At 35.1% G+C, this 22,027-nt stretch overlaps 1 protein-coding gene across 1 annotated transcript in view; it reads left to right on the plus strand.

Moving 5' to 3' along the window:
* LOC103821255 (hippocampus abundant transcript-like protein 1) overlaps window positions 1-18,899 on the plus strand; it is a 30,175-nt gene extending 11,276 nt beyond the window's left edge. The window contains exons 2-13 of the mRNA XM_050987022.1: window positions 557-652; window positions 3,780-3,842; window position 4,800; window positions 6,066-6,192; window positions 7,055-7,169; window positions 8,089-8,307; window positions 9,335-9,448; window positions 10,003-10,074; window positions 12,743-12,855; window positions 13,721-13,818; window positions 15,597-15,754; window positions 17,285-18,899. Coding sequence (XP_050842979.1) covers window positions 557-652; window positions 3,780-3,842; window position 4,800; window positions 6,066-6,192; window positions 7,055-7,169; window positions 8,089-8,307; window positions 9,335-9,448; window positions 10,003-10,074; window positions 12,743-12,855; window positions 13,721-13,818; window positions 15,597-15,754; window positions 17,285-17,494 — 1,386 coding nt within the window. The 3' untranslated portion in view covers window positions 17,495-18,899. The remainder of the gene's footprint in view (window positions 1-556; window positions 653-3,779; window positions 3,843-4,799; window positions 4,801-6,065; window positions 6,193-7,054; window positions 7,170-8,088; window positions 8,308-9,334; window positions 9,449-10,002; window positions 10,075-12,742; window positions 12,856-13,720; window positions 13,819-15,596; window positions 15,755-17,284) is intronic.
* Window positions 18,900-22,027: the final 3,128 nt, after the last annotated feature.

A 22,027-nucleotide genomic window follows, 5' to 3' on the forward strand; every position in this document is an offset into this window, starting at 1 on the left:
CAAGCATAGAGTCAGTTGGTCAGCAATCAATAGAAAACTGTTGTACAGATGACATAAGCAGCTCGTTATTTTCTCAAACTTTGGCATTTTCAAATACAAAAATTGTTGCTCTTCTAATTATGTATATTGTCATGGTTTTTTTGAAGCAGTGCTGTGATCATAATGAAGTGGATGTGTCTTGTCCCTTGTGGAGGAAGCAGAAGGGTATACTATTTGTCACCTTGTCATGGAAGGGTTGTGAATAATGCTTGAGTGGGAGAAAGCCTAAAGGCGTGTTGGAGGTGGGAGCAGTACAGGACAATGTCAGGAATAGGGCCAATATTTCTCTTCAGTCAGCAGGTGTTCAAGGGAACAAACTTGAAGTTCCCTAGAGATCTTTAATTGTTTTGTAATATAAAACCATTTCTCCTCCCTTGTTTGGCTTATTCTTGTTCCCAAGGGCTTGTTTAGTAGGTCATGCTGAAAAGTGGTTATGCTCAAAACATGTTTGTAAGAGATATTTCCACACGTAATGAACTGGATGTGTGTAACCACTGCATTTGTTTTTCTTTCTTAGCAACAAGGTATTGGTCGGCCTAGTGTATACCATGCAGTGGTGGTCATATTTCTGGAATTCTTTGCCTGGGGGCTCTTGACAACTCCAATGCTAACGGTAAGTATCATTCATCAGCTGTTGTCTTGGTATTGACAAATGTTAATTTGCTAATTTCTAGGGATTTGGGGTTTAATTTGCTTTATATTAATGCATATCTCATTGCCTCAATTCTAGAAGTCTAAGCAGCTGAGATCTGGACTGCTGGAAGAACTAGAAGATAAAGAAAAACAAATTAATTCTGCTCTATTGTCTTTAACTCTTATTTGCCTTTTAGGCTAACACCAGTTTAGTCTATTGATTAAAATATCTCTAGAAATTCTGGCTTTTTCAAGACTTCATTAATCTTCAAGAGTTCAATTAATCTTCCGGTTGTAACAATTGAATAAACTATGCAACCCTTCATTAACTGTGCATACTCCCATGGACTGACTGTTTTGTCAGCATGTAGCTTAAAGTGCAAAGGCGTTCATGTAAGAAATGGATTTCATAAGTATTTATTATGTTCTGGTTATTTTCCTGATGAACAGATAATTTGAGTGTCTGGTAATAGGATATGAGGCATTTCATTTGAAGGCATGGATCTTGTTCATTTTAGTGCAGCCTGCCTGTGAGCAGTCGCAGGAGGTCTACTAGTCCAGGTTTTCATTGCCTTATACTTGAGACCACTTTGAATACATGGGAAGCAAAGTTTTTTGTGATTGAAAGTGTTAATTTTTTTCCTTCTCCAAACTCCGAGTAAGATAATGTACATAACTCTTGGAATGTGTTTGCCTAACTTTTCTAAAGACAGTCGCTGAACTTCTTAACATAACTTACTAATAAAGAAGTTCACGTAAGCTGTTGATGCGTTTCCATGAAGCAGTTGTCTCACAAAATGACTGTCCTCTCATCCTGTCTTGCTGGTGTCAAAATATAGGGAAGCTTACTGAGGGGTCTTTCTTCTATTTTCTTTTTCTTTGCTTTTTTTCTTAACCAAAGTGCTCACTTTCAACTTGCCCAGGTTTGACACTTCTCATTTAAAGGGATAAATGTGCAAATCATTATTCTTACAGATCTGTAAGCCCCCACCAGTTGTAATAAAACTGTGTATTAGTTGCCCAGTAGTATACTCTAATTGGAATAGGTCCCTAGTTGAGGGTGATCATCTTTATTTGTAATCAGCTTTGTAAACACTGAATGGCTGCTGTGTGGTTTATATAATTTCAAGTCTGGCTTGATACTTTGCACCTGTTTTGTGATGTAACTGTGGTAGCTTACATTGGCCTGCTTATGAGCTGGCAGTACTAGATGTCATGTGTTATCAGCAAGGTTCAGCCTTTGATCTGCCAGCTGCCTACATCTGCTCAAGCAGGTTTGTCAGGTAGGAAGGGCAGAAATGAAAATATCTGGACTGTTGATCAAAGCTCATGGTTACTCAATTTTTCTGGGTTTTTTTATGATTCTGTAGGTCATTGTCCACTTTCAGTCTAATTAAAGTGGTGCATACTATGAAAATAAATTGTTTGATGGCTGAGATTACTTAACCTTAATTTTTTAAATTGCTTTTTCACTTCTTTTGACATACGTCTGCAAAGCTGTACTCTTTGTTACATGACACTATACTTGGAGAAGGAAAGATTTAAAGTGTTTATAAAGCATACAAAGGGTATTCTAGTCTAAGACTGCCCAGAGGTTATAGATATTTTTTTTTATTTATGGACTTGTAACCAATGTTAGTAAGTTACCATAAGCAACATTAATTACTTAATGACATGTTCTCTCTTCAGTATATATATATATATATATATATATATATGTATATATATATATATATATATATAGATAGATATAGATATATATATATTTTGAATATGTGTCTAGTGGTAGAACTTGAGTAAAGTTCCCTCTACCAGTTTGTCAACTTGCATTTCCTTGTCTATAAAGTAACAAATTTAATATCAAAAAACTTGAACTTAATATCAGCAGTGGTTGCCTCTCAGGAAAAAATACTAGAAAATAGCTCACAGGCAATTAGATGTGACTCTGAGTTTCTTATTTTTGTTTGTTTTGTTTTCTTTTTCTTTAGCTTAGAAGACATCTACTTCTAGATCTGTAATTTGAATTCTGATCTTTTCTTTTCCTCCATTCATAAGATCAGTGTTCTAACAGGTGAAAAATTGTTTTAAATACCTAATCAAAGGATGATACAGGAGGGAAAAGTATTGTAAATAAGGAGAATTATCTGACCAGCAATTAGTAAGAGAACCACCACTTTGATTAAACCTGTGATTTGAGAATCTTAGTCTTCCTATAAAAATAAAGCTGATACTTTTCAGTGACACTTTCTCAGTATATATAAGTAATTTTTGTAATTGGTGGCACTTATCTATAAATATCAGGTGCAAATTAGTTTGAGTTTTGTTTGAATGTGAATTTTTGCACATATATGTTTTGAACATCACAATAAGTTTTTTTTAGTCAACATGATAGCACCTGTGAGGCCCCTTAACTCTCCCACATATTTATGGTAAATCTGTTTAGCATAGATTAACATTCTTGCCCTTGAATGAGAACTGCTGGTAAAGCACCTTACATGAATTTGTAGCTGTATTTAAACACTCAGAACTCTTGCTGGTATTTATAAGCATATACTTACTAATTGGAAGTGTTTCTAACTGTATGGCTATTTAATAGCTGCTGTGTGTTCAATTGTGAATATAGCACTATTTTTTCTTTGTCAATGTAATTTAGTGGAATCGCATTGTCACGCTTAAATATTGACAGTGTTTGAGTCAACCTTTTTAAGGAAGTAGCTACATAAATATTTTGTAATTTATCCTGCCCGGAGATGGTTTTTGCTTACATTGATCCTCTTTTTGAGCAGTGTCCCAAACCAACTATTCTGCATTACAGTCTTTGCCAGCATAGGAATTTATGCCAATAAATAGATATTAAATCTATTTATTGGCATAAATGTTTACGTTTTCTTGTGATGACAAAAAAGAGGTAGAAGATACTTTTATTATTGTTCCAGGGTTTTTGGTTTTGTTTTTTTTTTCTTTTAGTTTTTATTTGGGGATAGGATCCTTTTCTTCTAACAAGTTCTCATAGAGCTATCCTGTTTTACAAATCAAATTTAGACTTAGAATCAACTCTCTCCTGTCTCTCATTATTAAAATAGTGCTTTTTTTTCCCCCTGCTTCAGGTCTTACATGAAACATTTCCCCGTCATACATTTTTAATGAATGGTCTTATTCAAGGTGTTAAGGTAAGATGTTTTTTAAACCTCTGACCTAAATATTCTGTGTGTTTTCATGTTTTGACTTGTCTCAACTACATTTTTCATAAGAACATGCGAAACCCTGAGAATGTAATTAATTCTTAAACCATTTTTTTACTATAGTGGTTGTTTCTTGGGCTGAATTCAAGTTTTACTGCGGAAGTGGCAGTATCTTGAGATAAGTGGAATGTTTCTCAGAAATTTAAATTCCTCTCATTTGAATAGGTTCCACTTGTAGCTATTTGTAATTTTGATAAGAATCTGTCTGAGAATAAAGCTAGGTTTTTGTTGTCTGCTTCCTAACATTAAATGATTTATATCAGAGGGAAATTAATGCAATCATGATGATACCATTGAGATAGAAAATGAAGCATTTAATCACTGTAATTTTGTCTTAAAATGTGGCATAACAGCTAATTTTCATCAGGTTTGTTTTATTTCCTGGTCCTATTTTTTTAATCAGCTCTTGAACATTCTGTGATATTCAAGATATTCAGGGCAATTTATTGCTTGCTTAGACCACTGCATTCACACAGTGGTTATGCTGAGTTGTGTCCACAAAACAGCTTGCAAGAGTTTTATAGCATACTAAGATAATAAAGCCTTTTCTTTGGTAACTCTTGTGCTGAGGGGCTGCAAAGCCCTTGCTGAAACTTATGACTAAGGTAATTTATAGCACTCAGAAATTATTTTTATGTCGCATAATAAATCTAAATCATTGCTTTTAGTTCTAAGAACCTAACATCTTTAGGATCAGCTTGCTGTCTTGCTGTCTTTCATGGTGAAACGGCAGAACACAGTGCATTTGGGATGTTTGTCTAAGACTGAAAGAGGAAGTTATCTTCTCATTGTTCTCATAAAAAAACAAAGTTCATGTTCCTCTTCCTGTTTTAAGTTTTTCTCTCACACTGCAATGTAACTGTGTATTAAAAGTAGTAAATAGAGGGTTCCTCATAGATTTTGTACAGAGCATGCCTGCAGTAATGTAATAAATATTTGGATTGCTCTAACAGGTCTAATAAACTGGGAAACAAAGACTAGAGAGATCTTGTACTTCCGTGTCTTTTTTCTTTAAAATTTTGTTTGTGGAACATTGTGTATCATTGTTTTTGACAGCAAAACGTGTTAGTTCATGTGGCACTGAAATCTGATTCTAAGGAACAGCAACAGTAATTTCAACTGAGTAAGACATCTAACTTTCTGAGGATCTGATAGTTTGGCTTTACAGCCTTTGCTCTCAATCTGCTTACTGAAAATGTTGTAAATCAGTTTTTTTGGTAAGGATTTGGCAGAACAGTTATTTAGTACAGCAAGTCTGTATGCATATGTTAAACTTGTAACTATATTTGAATAAGAGAGGTAAGCTGAAGTTAGCCAGAGTAGGCTTCCAGAGTATTAAGATTCTTACGGAACCATGCATTTACTAATGTTTGGACTTATGGCACAATTGGATTGATAAATGAAGAGTGTACTAATTAGAAGGAACTGCTCCCCAGTTAACAAAATCCTTTGTAAAATCCTTTTCTTATTTTAATTCTTCTGTGTAATAAAATGGATATGAGGCCTAGATTCTAGGACTTCATGAAGTTCTGGAAAAATCTAGTATTTGATGCTTAGTTAATTTTTTCTGGTTTTACTGTACGTGCGAGTCTGACCTTTGCCACAGGAATCTCATTATAGTGTTCATGATCTCAAGTTGCCAGGCCTGCTCAAATGATCTTGATAGTTTTTGCTCTTTACAGATGTACTGTTCAGGATGAATATGTAGTGTAAAACAGTAAGTGTTTGATTTAATTTAAACTGTTAAATTTGTTTCAGAGAGCAGTTATGTTACCCAAAGCTCTGTCCTAGGACAGTCCAAATTAGAGGGCAACTTGGGTTTGAAATTTAGCACTGAGTATCTTAATAGAGGCTGAGAATAATGTCTTTTGTGGAACTAGACTGTATTTTGGAGATTTTAAAGATTTTGCAATCTGTGTTACTTCTATATTGAATCAAATGGAACTTGGAAAAATGTATGCTGTCTCTTTTTTTTTAATTCACTGGGATTTAATTATTTGAAACATAATGCATCAGAATCACATAAAACTAGACTGTAGAACAAATAGTGTGGTTTTTCACTTATCTATTTTATTCTTTTCTTATATTGTAGTTAAAGTGAGCTTTGGAAATGTAACTGCGGACATACTAATTGTTTTTCATCTGTCACAGGGTTTTTGTCATTTCTCAGTGCTCCACTAATAGGTGCTCTCTCAGATGCTTGGGGAAGAAAATATTTTCTTCTTATTACAGTTTTCTTCACCTGTGTCCCAATTCCTTTAATGCGAATAAGCCCATGGTAAGTTCTACAAACTGCAATAGCAATCTTGTTGGGAGAGCAGATATTCAGATGAAATGTTTGGGGAAATAGGAGAGGGACAGGAAGACAAGAAGAAAGCAGCTTTTCTTTTATGACATGATTGCATTATTCTGGAGGTTTTCTGTTCAAGATGTATTCAAATTCTGTGTCATAAAAGTAGAAAAAATGGAATCTGACCTATATTCTTGCAAGTAAAGCAGTTGTTGTAAGGATTTGACAATCCCGTCTAACTCTATTTTAAGATCAGCTGTTAATTTTTTCCCTTAATGACTAACAGTAATAAATTTGTTTTTAAGGCTAAATGAACCTTATTTGCAAGAGAAAAATATAATTGTTGCAAGTGAGATCTTTTACCTCTTTTGATTAGGACTTCGAAATCAAGTCAGTACTGCTCATTTAAGACTTTAGTTGCATTTACATTAATTGTGAAACTTGGAAGAATTATAAAAGAATTTTGTGTACACTCTGAATGCATTTAGAGTTCAGTTTCCATAACATTGTATGTATGATAGTTTATTCCCTAACTGGCTGATGAAATAACTTCTAAGATTTAATTTTTCATAACTTGAACTTCAGAGTGTAAAAATCTATGGGTACCATGTCCTCAAAGGACCACTTCTTTTAGGCTGATGTATAGTAAACAGGAGAATATAAAAGAATTTAAATGCTGTTTTCCGGTATTTAAGTGAGCCTGTACAGTCATTCATTCATCTCCAGTAAAGTTCTGTGTTAGTTCTCAAGGAATCCTCCTCCTAGGCTTAAACACAAACTTGCTTATTAGTAAGATAAAAAGCAAGAGATCTTAGTTCAAATTTTCTAATAGTTGCTTTTAAATTATTAGGTGGTACTTCGCTATGATTTCGGTATGTGGAATCTTTTCTGTTACCTTTTCTGTAATATTTGCCTATGTAGCTGATGTAACACAAGAACATGAAAGAACTACAGCCTACGGACTGGTAAGAAATGCTCAATTTGGGGAAAAAGGTCAGATTATGACCTTCATATTGAACTTGTGTTTTGATGTTCAGATTGTTTCCTGATTAATGTAAAGAGTTTGATAAAGAAGTGTACCATGGCCCAAGACACTGTGTTAGAGTTCACACAGTGAAGGGAGTGCTGTGTGCTCATGGGAGCAGAATTAATATTTGACAACTTGCATAGAGGGCATGTGTAAGAAAGAATGTCTTTAAGTTTTGCAAACAGAACGTTAAATGTTAAAGACAATGGAAGTAATATAATCTAAGTAATAGTTTTCCATCACCTCTAAGTTGCACATCTAGTTCATATGACTTCTTTTTGGTATAAAATAATGTCAGAATGGTAAGTAAGAATGAAAATACATAAAACAGTGTTTTTAATAACTTAGACATGATCTTTCTTAATGATCAAAACATGGGGAAAATAATTTAGTTAGTACAAACTAGTCCATTCATCTATACTATTTTAAGTTTTGAAAGTCTACTGGTAGATGTCCTTAGCTTTTAAACTTCTTTTAGGCAGGCATTTATATGTACTGGCAACTTTTTCAGTAAAATCACTTCAAATTCATAAGTAGAAAACAAAATAAAGATTTTAGTCTATTTGAAAGTAATAGCCATTTTCCTTTGAGCCAAACCTGATCTTGTAGTGCAAATCCCGTCTAGTATGGTGTGCTGTTGAGAAGGCTGTAGAAAACTGTATTTGGGACCCATACTTACTGTTGTAAATGGTATGTGGTTTATTTACTTTTTTGTTTTGTTTGGTCTTTTACTTGAATTTTTACTGGGGTGTTTTTTAAAACACACTTCTAGGGAGGGGAGGTGAGCAGGTTACTTCCTTTGTCTGTAATGGGAGAATAACCACTTAGATGGGTTTGTAAACTGTTGTTGTGCACAGGTATCTGCCACTTTTGCAGCAAGTTTGGTAACTAGTCCTGCCATTGGAGCATACCTGTCTGCCAGCTACGGGGATAGTCTGGTTGTAATGGTGGCCACGCTGGTGGCCATTATGGACATCTGCTTCATCCTGCTTGCTGTACCGGAATCTCTGCCAGAAAAAATAAGACCTGCTTCATGGGGATCTTCTATATCGTGGGAACAGGCAGATCCTTTTGCAGTAAGATGCACTTCAATAAGTAGTTATTAAATATGCGGTGATTAATAAGTAATAATTATTTGTTGTAGTTTGTTGGTTTGAGAAGTCCTCAGCCTTACTGGTAGCTTGACTGTTGGGTATTCTGTAGTCTCTGTTCTCTGGTGTTTCCCATAAAGATCTAAATACATTTAAAAAACAAAACCTAACCAAACTTTGTGGATTAGATAATTCCTTGAAAATAATGTTTAGTGTGAAATCCAAAGGTACAATACTTTAATTTTCTAACTTAGGTGCTCGATTTTATTGCAAACAGAAATGCTGAATTCTTATGCCTCAAAAGCCAATATTTTAAGGTTTTACGTACTCACTTTATGACTGTACTCACTTTATTATTTATTTCTACTAGAGAATGGATCTATAAAGCCTGATTTTTTATAGACATATACAGGAAAGCTAAAAGATACCATGCAGTCTTTGTAGTAATTTGTTCACGCACACTTATTCAGTTATTTTATGTTTTCTTTTACACCTTGGTATCTTAAGAAAGGAAGAAGTGATTTTTCTTCACAAGATCTGTCTTGCTGGGAACTGGTTGCGAATATTGAGAGATGAATGGCATGCTTGGAAGACTGCAGTTACAGAATTTGTTTTCCACAATTTATTTGTTCTTTAAAGTAATTAATATAAGTGGTGAACAAGTGTAAGAAATGTATATTATTTGCTAGTATCTTTGAAAACAAATACTTAGTATGGAGGTCCATTAGAAGACATTAGGTATTACAGTTATATAATGCTGGTTTGGGGAATAGTTTTAACTTGGTACTGAGCAGTAGCTTCAAAAATCTTGATGGAAACTTTACTAAAGAATTGGGTTCCCCAAACTGTCTATAAAGAGATTGTGATTTAAGACTCAGCATAACAGCATCCATGTGTAAATGTTTTACTGTGTATGCATTCAAAAAAAAGGAAATATACCTTCTTTCTTCATGCTTTCATTAGACTTTGTAGAAATGTTTTAATATACTTGCCTTGTTCTTTTGTTTTATAGTCCCTGAAGAAGGTTAGAAAAGATCCTACAGTTCTCCCGATCTGCATTACAGTGTTTTTCTCATATCTGCCTGAGGCTGGCCAGTATTCTAGTTTCTTTCTGTACTTGAGACAGGTAAATGTTGGTCTCTTCGCATCTTACTAAGGATGTTTAAATAAGTATTCCATATGACCTCTTTGTTATAGACTTTGCTTAGAGGACTGCTTTCTGACAAAGTAAAGCTTTAAAATTAAAGGTGGGGTGATTTGCTCAGCCAAGAACTGAGTAACACTTGACTCCTGATGCATAAACTCTGCAATATCTTAAGCACGTGTTTACCTTAAGCAGGCCTTTGTTTTCATTCAGTTCAGCAGTTTTTGAGTCTGTCTTGAAGTGGGATCTTGCCTGTCAAAGGCCTGTTATGTTTGGGTGAGGGATAGAGAACTTCAGTTTCCGGATCCATGACTTCTTCTGTCTCCTCTTTTTAAGGTTTTTTTTCCCCTTTATACTTTCCTTGGCAAAGAGTCAAGTTAAGGATTATTCTTGAAAGTGGACACTTCCTGAATGGATCCTACATAAATCTAGAGTATAAGCAGGGATGAGTGTTTTCATTGAGAAGATATTCACTGCTAGTAATTGTCCTGGATTGCCTTTGGCATTTATTTCACACAATTTCTGCTTCTCTACAGGTTATAGGCTTTGGATCTGCTAGCATTGCGGCATTTATAGCTGTGGTGGGCATTCTGTCCATAGTAGCTCAGGTAAGCTTTGTTTCTTAATGCTTCATTTAAGCTTATCTAAAAACTTTTTACGTGCTCTAATATGTCAGTGTATCTTGCATTCACTAAATGTTGTATTCATGATACAGTCCATGTAGGTTTCTTACTTTGTATAAGTTTTCCTTAGTACTGGATCTGCTGGACCTCAGAAAGATAAAATTTGCTAAACTTGGATCAGTAAATTCATTGGAACTCTGACTTAAAATCATTAAAACAGTACAGGAAATTTGTTACTAAATGCAAGGCATTCTGAAAGAGAAATGCCTTATTTAAAATTAAAGTCATGTTACTTGTACCTGTTCAGTTGGCTTGTGCTATCAAACTTGCATACAGGCAGTCTTTCCAGGGTTACTTAGGCTCAGCTTGGAGGCTGAGGAGCTGTGAGGCCTTGATATCTTCTTGCCTTTATTTCTTAATTGGCAACAGTGAGCTGATTTTTCAACAAATCCTTTATGTCTTTTGTAAATCTGAGTTTTTATGATGTGATCTTTGGTATCTTTATGGATACAGTTTCTCTTCCTGTTCTGATGCAGGAGGAGGAATGGCATATAGAGTATGTTATACCCTCGCTGCCATTCTTAGCAGAATGAAGGTCTTACTGTTTTGATGTAAACAACACATTCATCAATGTTTACCAGTTTTACTGGTGTCCGTTGTGGCCTTCATTAGCAATTAAAGAAATTATTTTGATCTTTGTGCTGTGGTTTGTTCTGAGGCTATTGTGTGCACTCACATCTGCCAGTCATAATTTATGCAGACCAGTATTTTTTGCTAAAAATCTCTAAGATGGCTTTCCTTCTGTTTTATAATTTGCAGCGTTAAAATGAGGAAAATCTTTTGATTTTTGAGCTTTTTGAAGAGTATAGCTTATGGAAGTAATCTAGGCTTATTGACATAGTCTTTGCTTCATAAATACTGATTTGTGTTGGCATGTTGGGTAAGAAAGAACTGGACACATGAAGGTAGAATTACTGTATTTTTTTCTATGTTGCATTCAAACTAGAAATGAGAAACAAGAAAGCTGGGGTGAGCAGTTGTCCTTGGCTGGATGAAAAGTGCCCACCAACCTGCTCCAGCATTCCCCTTCCTAGCCAGACAGGGAAGAAAAATTAAGATAAAAAGCAGCTCTTAGGTGGAGATAAGGCAGTTGGTTAAAACAAAAACAGAAGTTTAGGTGTGCACAAACAAGGGGACAAAAGAAGGTTTATTTTCTGCTTCCCATGAGCTAGCAGTTGAGCCACTTCCTGGGAAGCAGGACTTCCACACATGTAGCAGTCACCCTGAAAGGCAAACATCATAAATAACAAATGCCCCATTCCTCCTCCTTTTCTTAGCTTTTATATCTGAGCTGATACCATACGGGATGAGTTATCCCTTTGGTCATTTGGGTCAGCTGGCCTAGTTTTGTCCCCTCCCAGGATCTTACCCATTCCCAGTCTACTGATGTGGGGGTAATGTTGAGAGACAGTGCTAATGCTCTGCCAGCACTGCTCAGCAGTAGCCAAACCACTGGTGTATTAACAACACCTTTCCAACTACCCACAGACCAGTGAGAGCTGCTGTGGGAAAATTAACTCCATCTCAGCCAGACTCAATACAGTCAGGAAGAGAGACAAGAGAAGAGAGGAAGGTGGTGGAGTCACCATCCCTCGGATGTGTTTAAAAAAAGACTGTGGCACTTGGTGCCATGTTCTAGTTGAGGTGTTGGAGCATGTGTTGGACTCGATGATCCTAAAGGTCTCTTCCAACCTAGAAATTCTGTGAATCTGTGAAGTGTGTTCTGCTCTGCAATCCTGGTTCCTTTTGTCTGTATTTTTACTGAAGCATTGCAGAGTTCCTCCTGTTAAAGTAAAGTGTGTGGTCCATTACCTGAATCAAGTTGTCCATGTGGACTTTGCTTTACTAAGAAGCGTCTGCTTCTTGCCCTGAGTGTCTTGTATCTGAATTGGGATCTCCTTCTTACTCAGCAGTAGTAACACTTCTAAAAAATGGAAATACTGATCTTTGGTTAGGATTAGCTTCCATGCTAATCCCAACCACATGAAAGGGTCATATCAGTTGTGTAAAGAGTCAGTAGAAAATGTAATTAGTGGTGGCTAGGAATTGGCCAAATTTCAGTGTATGTGATGAAGGTGACAAAGCAGCAGGATTTACTTGTCAGTTTAAATGTAAATTTGCAAAATAATAGCTGACCTGAGGAGTTTACTTTCTTCTGAGCTAGCAGTCTTTTTTTCTTAGTATCTGTGGATACTGGTAAATTCAAGTCTTGTCCAGCCTGCACTGTCTTTGCTTGGTAACAACTTTTATTTTGTGGAGTGCTCTATTCTGTAATACAATAGGCTTGTAGAGGTGAAAATGAAAGCCTGTTTGCATTGCAAATAGACACTGTCATCTAATATACATAGAGAGGGCAATACATATGCTTCTGGATGTCCCAAAGTAGTAACCCTTTAAGTGTTAAGAATATCTGATGTTAAATGTTGAAATGACTTACCCGTATTTTGGGCTTAATACAGGAGGAGGAAGAGGACAAATGGTATGAATTTCCTCATCATTTGAAAGGTCTTCTGAATTACTTTGCATGGGAGAAATTACTTTACCAAGTATAACTTTTTAAAACAACTTTTGGTTGAACTAATTTCTCTTGCAGACTTTGTTTCTCAGTATCATGATGAGATCTATTGGGAACAAAAACACAGTTCTCCTTGGTCTTGGCTTTCAGATCTTTCAGCTGGCTTGGTATGGCTTTGGATCTCAGTCTTGGTAAGCATACATTTTACTGTATACATACTTGTTAAGGAACTGAAAGTTTTTTTTTTCCTCAAGAAATTCTACTATTAATTCTGTTGTCATGGGTATTTGAATGTTCTGTGAATTAAGTATTCCCATTTTCATTACACTACCAAAATTTGGTCTGTATTTTGCATAAGTAGGAATGATAGAATTTTGTATACTTATGGCCCTTTTGAAAAGGAAGTCTTTGCAACATCTGAGTATTAAGTCTATGAATGTGGTTTAAACCTTTTCTTAAACTCACAAGCTAAAAAGTAGCATATTCTCTCTAATAATTCCACTGCATCTGTTTTACCTGTTAGGTATTGAACCTATAGTTGTTTTTGTAATGTATTATCTTAATCCAACTACCATCAGTCTTAGAAACTATCTAAAGTTTCTTCTGTGTTTAAGTAGAGACAATTGGAGCCATAAGCTAGAAAAACTTAGTTTTTACAAAGTGTGTCCTGCTTGGAGGGATGAGTGCTTGTTGTTTATCAGAGTACTTCCTAGTCATTTGTAGAAGCTAGAGAATTGTGTCACTGGGACACCCTGGGAAATTGTTCCTTTGTACAGTGTTTGGAGAGGAAAGCCCACTTCACTCTTGTTCCCATTTTTTTTCTCTGCTAGGATAGAATCAAATCAAATGTGCTTCTGTCCCAACAAGTTCAGAATAATATATGGGAAGGGAGCAGGAAGATAACCAGATATTTTCCAGTTCTTTAGGTATTTTGATAAGAATATTTTGAAAGGGAATGAAGTGTTAAATAAGGGACCCCTTGTGGCTCTTGTGGGAGTGTGGGTAATAATTATAATGGCACTCTCATTTTTAATTTGAATTATGTATTTAACACAGGATGATGTGGGCAGCAGGAGCTGTAGCAGCGATGTCAAGCATTACATTCCCAGCAATTAGTGCTCTGGTTTCACGAAATGCAGAGGCAGATCAACAAGGTGAGTGTTGGATAAATTGCTGTTTATGCATCAGACTGCTTTTTTGTCTAGAAAGCAGAAAAGTTATCTAGGTGTACTTTTCAAGTTATCTTTGTGTGTTTTCACTTGGTATTACCTGTGGAAGTCTGCTAGTCTATGTAGAGAGGAAGGAAGTGCACAAATTTATCATATTTGCATTGTAAAATACATAATTTCTGATTAGCTACTTCTTGTCTTTCTTTCTGTAGAAGTACTACAAAAGCGACAAAAACATTCTTTTTTTCTCTTGCTTTTATTATATGCAGTATTCTCTAAGTAGACAGTGATGATTGATGTAACAATATTACCTTTTTAATTATACAGTTTACCAGATTAAAATAAATGTAGGAAAGAAGCCTTATTTTTTTTTGTAGAAAAGTTGGCCGTATTTTATACAATACTTCAGATTTTCAAGGAATAGAAAAGGATGCCAAAGTAACCAGATAATCTGAGAAAACACAGAATTTACTGGTTTCGATGTGAAAAGCAGTGTACAGTCAGAAATTGCTCCTCCTTTAAAGTGAAATGAGAAGTCATCACAAAGTAAAACACTGGTAAAAAGACCTAGTATTGTTCTCGAATTGAACTTGAATTTAGTATTCTCCTTAAAAAAATGCTGTACATATGAATTTTAAGTGTCAGTTATACTTTAGCATTGTACAACATGAAGTTAGGTAAATGCAGATAATCTGAGAAGTATCAAGGAGATGCTGTTCCAGGAGGTGGATTTCTGTTGAAAGACACAAAAGATAGTATTTTACATGCGTTTTTGTAATTAATCCTGTCTTCCCCCATTTTTTTTCAAGACATATTAAAGATTTTTAAAGTCTTGTTTTCTGTTTACATCAGGAAATTACTAGTTTAGTTAAGCTGACAGAAGCCATTGAACTTTGATTTTACGTAGAGGAAACTGGTGTTAATAGCTAAGGCTTTCAAGACTGAGGTTTTGCCACCTAGTGGCATAAAGATTTTTAACTTTCATATCCTCAACCTATGAAGTAAAAACTTTTTTTGCATGTTTTATTTTCCTCCCAATTTACAAGTTACTGCTTAAGAATGGAGCAGATTATTAATATTGTAAAGTAGCATTTTTAGTCTCTTATTATGTGAAGTTAATATCATCAAAACACTTTTTGCACTGTTGTCACAATTACTTAATGATGTCAAAACAGAAATATACCTATAACATTTTGAGTAATCAAGCTTCAAAAAGAATCCATTGTAAAAGTGCAGTCAGTCAAGTATTGTGAATTTACTGCCGTATGCTTAATTTACTGCCCTGAGTAAATTACTAGTATTGAAATAAATACTGGTCACAATTTGTGCATATTTTCCCAATCACAGTTCTTAACACTTAGATTCATTACTCTAAATTTTGCTTGAAAATAAATTGAATGGGAACCACATTTAAACTCTGCTATCTTTACTGTCTTCATTGCAGGCTTTGGGTGAGAGTGGAAGAACTCTAATATTAAAAATAAAACCTGCACATAAATTTCTTTATCATAATAATGAAATATTATCCAATAATACAAATAATAATTCTTCCAGTAATCTGCAAGTATAGTGACAGAACTATGGTGTGCAGAGTATTATTTTAATCCAACAGATTTGTCTTCAATATACTTCTTACATCTTAAAATGTAGAAACAATTATGATGTGCTCTGTTTTGGATCAAGTATTAGAATAAACTCAGAGCTCTTGGCTCTGAGCATTTCTTCCTTGCTTAAAAAAAATCCTACTTTTTTTTCCTCATTAGGTGTTGTCCAAGGAATAATAACTGGAGTAAGAGGACTGTGCAATGGCCTGGGACCAGCACTGTATGGCTTTATTTTCTTTCTCTTCCACGTGGAACTCAGTGAATTGCTACCTGGTAACACTTCTGAAATAAAAACAAAGCCGAATCCCAATTATAAGGTTAGTTCAAAATTTGATGTGGAATTTGCTGTGTAGAACTCATAATGCCAGAAATCTGTCTTTTTGGTTGATTTAAAATCATCATATCTTGTTCTTAAATGACTTAATAATTCTTGCTTTTCAGTTTTATTAAATAATTAGGATAGCTGATAATTTAAATGTGATAGAAAATACTTAGATTTACAGTAGTAGCAGCATTGGTTTCAGTATTGTAACAATACCAGGTAACTTCTTTAGATGTAAATTTACTGTAACTAAAGTTTGAGTGAGGTTGCATGATTATGATTATCCACAGGAAACTCTTACAGCAAACAGAGAAGTTGTAGGCTGTGTTGGAGAGTAATAATAACACATGGCAATGGAATGACAAAGGGCAGCTTTTGAAAGATTTTTACTCCTCTCAGTGAAACCACAATTAATGTGGTTAATACTCAAAAACTGCTCAGATGAATTAGCTGTTATACTGCAAATGGGGGTGTATTAATTTGTGGAAGTTAATTTCTTCTTTGAGTGTTTGTATGTAGCACCTCTTGAAGATTTAATATCATCAAAGTATATTTTTGATATGTTTATATTCTTTATATGTACAGACCATCAGCTGAAAATTTAGGCCTCTGATTGTAACAAGAATTGAGGCAAGGGAAATAGCTGGTTGCTGTATACTTATGTTCAGGTATTTTCCTACTTTATTTGAGAATAACTTCCCTACATTTCATTTGCTAGAATAAAAATACACTGGATTGACAAGTTTCACCTTCTGTTTTATCTAGTTTTAGTTTACACAGATACAGAAAAGTTGTTAAAGATTAAAAAGAGCTGTATTGCTGACATTTTTCTTTTGTAGAGGTTTGCCATCAAACCTGGCTGATTTAAAATTTATCTTAAAACCTTTCTGGTGTTTGTTTTTAGCTGGGGCTGTGAAATGTGGGTAAGTTTTGTTTTTGAATTTTAAAATAAACTGCTTAGAAACAAGAGACAGTAACTCCAAATGCGAAGTTATCATACATAAATAACATGTCTCTGCAACGAGAATGGTCTCACTGTTATTTTACTCACCCATATGTTGATTTTTTTTGGGATGCTTGTTTATTTGGCTAACTTGGTTCTAGATATCTCAGCGATGGAAAAGTGAAGCTAAGGTTATTGAGTACTTGCACTTTTGGATGTTGAAATCTTATTCTGTTAGTGTTCAGAGGAGTCTTGTTGATTTAACAGGCATGTTGCCTAAAGCAAAAAAATTACAAAAAAAGTATAAAGTCAACATCTGTTTCATTAGCTAGGCAGTCATACTTTCAATTGAAAATTTTATGTATTTTTGGTTTTTAGATCAGTGTGGAGATCAGGTGAGGAATTCGTGGAGATTTTCCGTATAGAAAATTCACTTTACAGTGCACTTATGAACCTGTTTTGCAAAAATTGTATAGTCCCCATAAATATGTCTCTTATGATCTCCTGCCTTTGTGGTGTAGTTCATAATGCAGAAGTCAATGTCTGAAACATTAATTCTTTATTATGCTTGTTTTCCTGTAGAGAGCGATCATTCCTGGTCCCGCCTTCCTGGTTGGAGCGTGCATTGTTCTTCTGGCTTTTCTCGTTGCCTTATTTATTCCTGAGAACAGAAAAGCCAGCAGTAGTAGAACCAAAAAACACAGCAACAGCATCAGCAGTAGTCTGAGTACCAACCTAGACCAAAGTAATGAAGAGGACGTTGAACCATTGCTGCAAGATAGCAGTGTGTGAAGGCTAAATTCTGAGGAGCCGATGTAACAAATTCATGCACTGAATTGTGGCTCTGGGAGCTTGGTAGGAGGTACAGAGTATCTTGCCTTTGAGAAGGGGGCAGCTGTGACAGGAGGTCACTTGCTGTATGCTACTTGAGGTTGATGTCATGCATGCTGGAGTGGTTTTTTTAGAACAGCGGATCACAAGCTGTTCTAAATCACTGGCTGTGATTCCAGCCAGTATTGGACTGCAAATGCTGTGTCAAATTCTGATATTGGGTAGAAACCTGAATACAGAGACAGTTTTTTTTTTTTAAAGTTCGACTGTTTAGTTCCCAAAATTGCAAGTTAATGCGAAATAAACAGGTTTGAGTCAGAACAATTTCGACCATCACTATAATAGGTTGTTCTACTTTTTTTATGCCTTTTTGTCTGCATCTATGCCACATGTAGTCTTCATAGTATGGGAGGCACTATTCTCTATATAGTTTTGGTACCTGAAATAGTGGTTATCAATGAAATTCTCAAGTATTATTTACTAGCAGTAAATCAAATAGTTACCAGAAAGCAGTGATGAAACTGAGATGGCAGAATTGTGAATGTGTGTGATCACACAGGATAGTACTTACCCATAAATGAAGGTCTTACAGAAACCCTAAACCCACATTCTGGAATAATCAGTTGTGTGCAGTTAAAGCAATCCAGATGGCACCTAAAAGCCGGGTCCCATTAATGTTTTGCTTATAAAAATAAAATTTTAATATTAAAATGAGCAGTGTCAGAAATAGACAATTCTGAGTGGGTGCCAGAGTACTTTGCATCAAAATATAAATGTATGTGCTGCATTTTGTCACTTTATCTGCCATATAAACTAATTTTTCCTATTAATTCCTTTCACCGCTGCCTTAACTGCTTCTTAGTGTTCAGTTATTTATCATATTCAGCCTTCATATCACTGTCTTACCTGCTGAATATTATGGATATATTAATACATTTCTTTTTTTAAAGAATGCTTCAAAGGAGTTATGAATTATAACAAATGTGCTAATTTTCAGAGACATTTTATGAAGAAGACAGAGATTTATATGTATTTTGCTGCAGTGTAAATGGACTATTAAACCCAACTTTGGTGAAGTACTCCTATGAATGTTTTATATGTATACAATATATGTAGATATTTGTAAGGAGTTTTAATTTTTCCAGATGGGGTGCTGTGTAAATCATGTATTTATAAATGCAATAAGGGTACAGACAGTTATACACTTTTTAAAAGGATTATGTATTGACTGAACAAATTTTAAAAATACATATTTTGAAACTTGTTCTATGTTGAGCACAGATAAAAAAAACATTTTGTACTATGCAGGTTGGTTTTTAAGTTAATAGGCTTCCTAATGCATAATAAATATAAATATCAAGCTTTCTAGGTTTTGTCTGTTTTTCCAAGTTCACTGTTGTGCCTTTGCTGCTTCAGAGCAGAAGTGGGTTTATCCTAGTGTTGGATGACAGTACCTGAATTCCTGTTCTGTTAAGAGAGCAGAACAGGATTCCTGTTCTTATCAAGAGTGGTGAAAAGCATGCTTTGCTTAGGAATTTCTTGGGTATCTGACATGTTATCCACTGGTGTTGAGAAGTGGAGAATGAAGTACAAAAAAACCCCGATAATAATTTCTGAGCTGAACACTACTGCAGAATTAAATGCTTTTTCTGAGGAGGCTTGCATAGCTCTTTTTATTTGAATTTCATGTAATTCAACCCTGGTCTTTTATGCTGGATAACCTTTTTTTGCTGCAGGCCAGACTGCAGTTGGGTAGGTTTGGTGTGATCCCAGCTTAGAATGTCTTAAACTTGATATATGGAATAAAATACAGACATATTAGTGTTTAAAGTAGCAGTTGTCAAATTTATTACTGCTTATAGTATCCCAGCAATGGATCACATTTTTTAAGTGGAATCTCAAAATCACAGAATGGTTGGAAGGAATCTTTAAATGTCGTAGGACAGGGACATCTTTTGCTAGAGCAGGTTACTCAGAGCCACCCTGTCCAACCTGACCTTGAGCACTTCCAGGGATGGGTAATCCACAGCTTCTCTGGGCAGACTGTGACAGTGCCTCACCACCCTTATTGTAGAGATTTTCTTCCCTTTGTTCAACCTAAACTTTACTCTTTTCATTTTAAGACTCTTACTCTTTGTCCTGTCACTACATACTTTGGTGAAATGTCATCTCCTATCCTAAAAGTCTTTTTTATAAATTGCAGGGCTCACCCCAGATCCTTCTTTTCTGCTGCCTGAACAACCCCAGCTCTCAGCATGTCTTTGCAGGAGAGGTGCTCCAGTCCTTCAATCCTGTTTGTGGCCTCCTCACTCCAACAGGTCTATGGTTTCCTGTGCTGGGGAATCCAGAGATGGATGCAAAAAAATATTTTAAGCATGCATCCTTACTCTTTATAAATTATTATATGTACTACTCTGCTAATTAAGTACACAATAAAAATGTAAAAAGGTAAGCTATAGATTAGATAAGCAGTTTTCAAATATTTTTATAAGTAGTGTAGAGTATTTTTCTGTTCCCAGGAGAAAATTAGTAAATGATGCTCAGAAATACCTGATGTCTCCTTATTTTTAGGAATTTTTGTTCAACACAGTGGTACAGAGATTCTAAGATTTGGATCTAAGTTCATTTTATCTTGATTTTAAACTTCAATATATATTTAATATCTGTTTCTAGTATCTGTCATTACTGAAAAAGATACCTTACAAAGTTACTGATCCAAATGGAAAGTGTATTGAAGGCTGTGCTTACTAAATCGTGATCCTTGTTTTTCAGTCCTGCCCACTACTTATGCAAAGATGTATTAATATTCAGGTTAATACTCAACTAGGAAGTTTCCATTTTCCCTGATGTCAGTCAGATGGATTTGCAAATTAATTGAGGCGTCTTGAATTTTTGTGTTGTTAACAAATTGATTAAAAATCTTCCCTCTGGAAGATTTTTTAAACGGGTTAGAAAGTTCCTTCCGTGTGGAAGTGTACAGATAGTAAAGGTTTTTATGGCTGAGACTTCTGCACTTCTTTTTGCAACAAAATTGCATGATGATGGAAACATTTTCAAGATTCTGTTTTCAAAATGCTCCTTCCATAAAATAACTATTTTTAAAAGGAAGTTTTTCTTGCTTATTTTTAGAACAACATCTTTATCTTGAAGAGACAGATTGAATGTTTTTATTTTTCAAAAATATTGTTATATTTTTATAACAATATTTTGGCAGGCCCTTTTTGTCACAGGAAAGGTCAGGATGTGGAACAACTGCTTTTCTTTCAGTGAAAGAAAAATCTAAGTTTGACGTGGGATAACCAGTGAACCCCTGTAGTATAAAAGCCTTTCATGGTAACTCCCCATCTGTTTCCAAAGTATTGTAAAGATTCTAATATTGAAAGGTCTTTTTTTAATACAATTACCATATTGATGACAATGTAAGACTTTGTGGGGTTTTGTCTCCAGTTTATTTGCCACACCAGCTTGCCATGAGTAAATCCAGTGAATAAATTTCACTCTTGCTGTAACCTTATCCTTAGATTCCTTTTTTCTAAGGGATTCTATTCAAAGAAGCAACTTCATCAGCGGTTGCACTTGTACAGTTTTTTCACAAAACAGAACTGTAAATAAAGGAACAATTTACTGTTGAACATCTGCTGTTTCTATTACATCTTTTTATCAGGGATTGACTAAAAAGTTGTTCTTTATGTACTTAATCATGTAAAAAAATCTAGCAAATATCTTAAACTGAGACAGGTTAGGAACACTTGTAGTTTCAATCTCCCACAACCCATAACTTGTTCTAATGTTTGTTTCTTCAAGCCTTCAGCGTTGTTCAAACTTTAGAGTGTTTTCTGTGAAATTTGTGAAACAGTGGATTGAATATAACAGGACTTCAAATATTGCTGGAAAAGCTTACAAAGGTTGTTCTTCATGTCCTGGATGGCTAATTTGTAAATGCCCTGTTAATCCTTGTGGCTCCATATGATTGTTAGCTAATGCCTAAAGGTACAATATGCACTCAAATAGTGGTTTATTGTTAGAAATAACACTAGTAAATTTGTATTTCAAATACTTACTTTGATTTTTTTGGCCAACTTTTCTCAAATCAACTACATTATCAGTGATATTACCATGCAAAGTGGTTGATGAAGGACTTGCTCTGGAAGCAGAAGTATCACCTCTGAAACTTGTCTGTTTGTGCTTGTATCATTTGTGCTACCTTCGATCTGCATTGGGTTTTTTCCCAGTCTGTTTTTGAGAGACTGGGTCATTTAGTGAGGGTTAGTTTAGTTGCAAACAGGTAATACAGTCCACAGATGTGCTTAAATGGGCACATGTAAATGTCAATACACGGAAAATGAAAGCAGTGAGGGCATCACTGTCAACTCCCTTCTGCATTATGAAGCACCCAGCCTTTTTCAAGGGTTCCTTGTGTTCTGGCTACCTGAAGTGTGACTGTCTGGCATACACACCAGATGAAAGTGCAGTGTCAGGACATGTTATGTATTA

Source organism: Serinus canaria, chromosome Z (genome assembly GCF_022539315.1).
Source record: "Serinus canaria isolate serCan28SL12 chromosome Z, serCan2020, whole genome shotgun sequence".
In the NCBI taxonomy this organism is placed as follows: Eukaryota; Metazoa; Chordata; class Aves; order Passeriformes; family Fringillidae; genus Serinus; species Serinus canaria.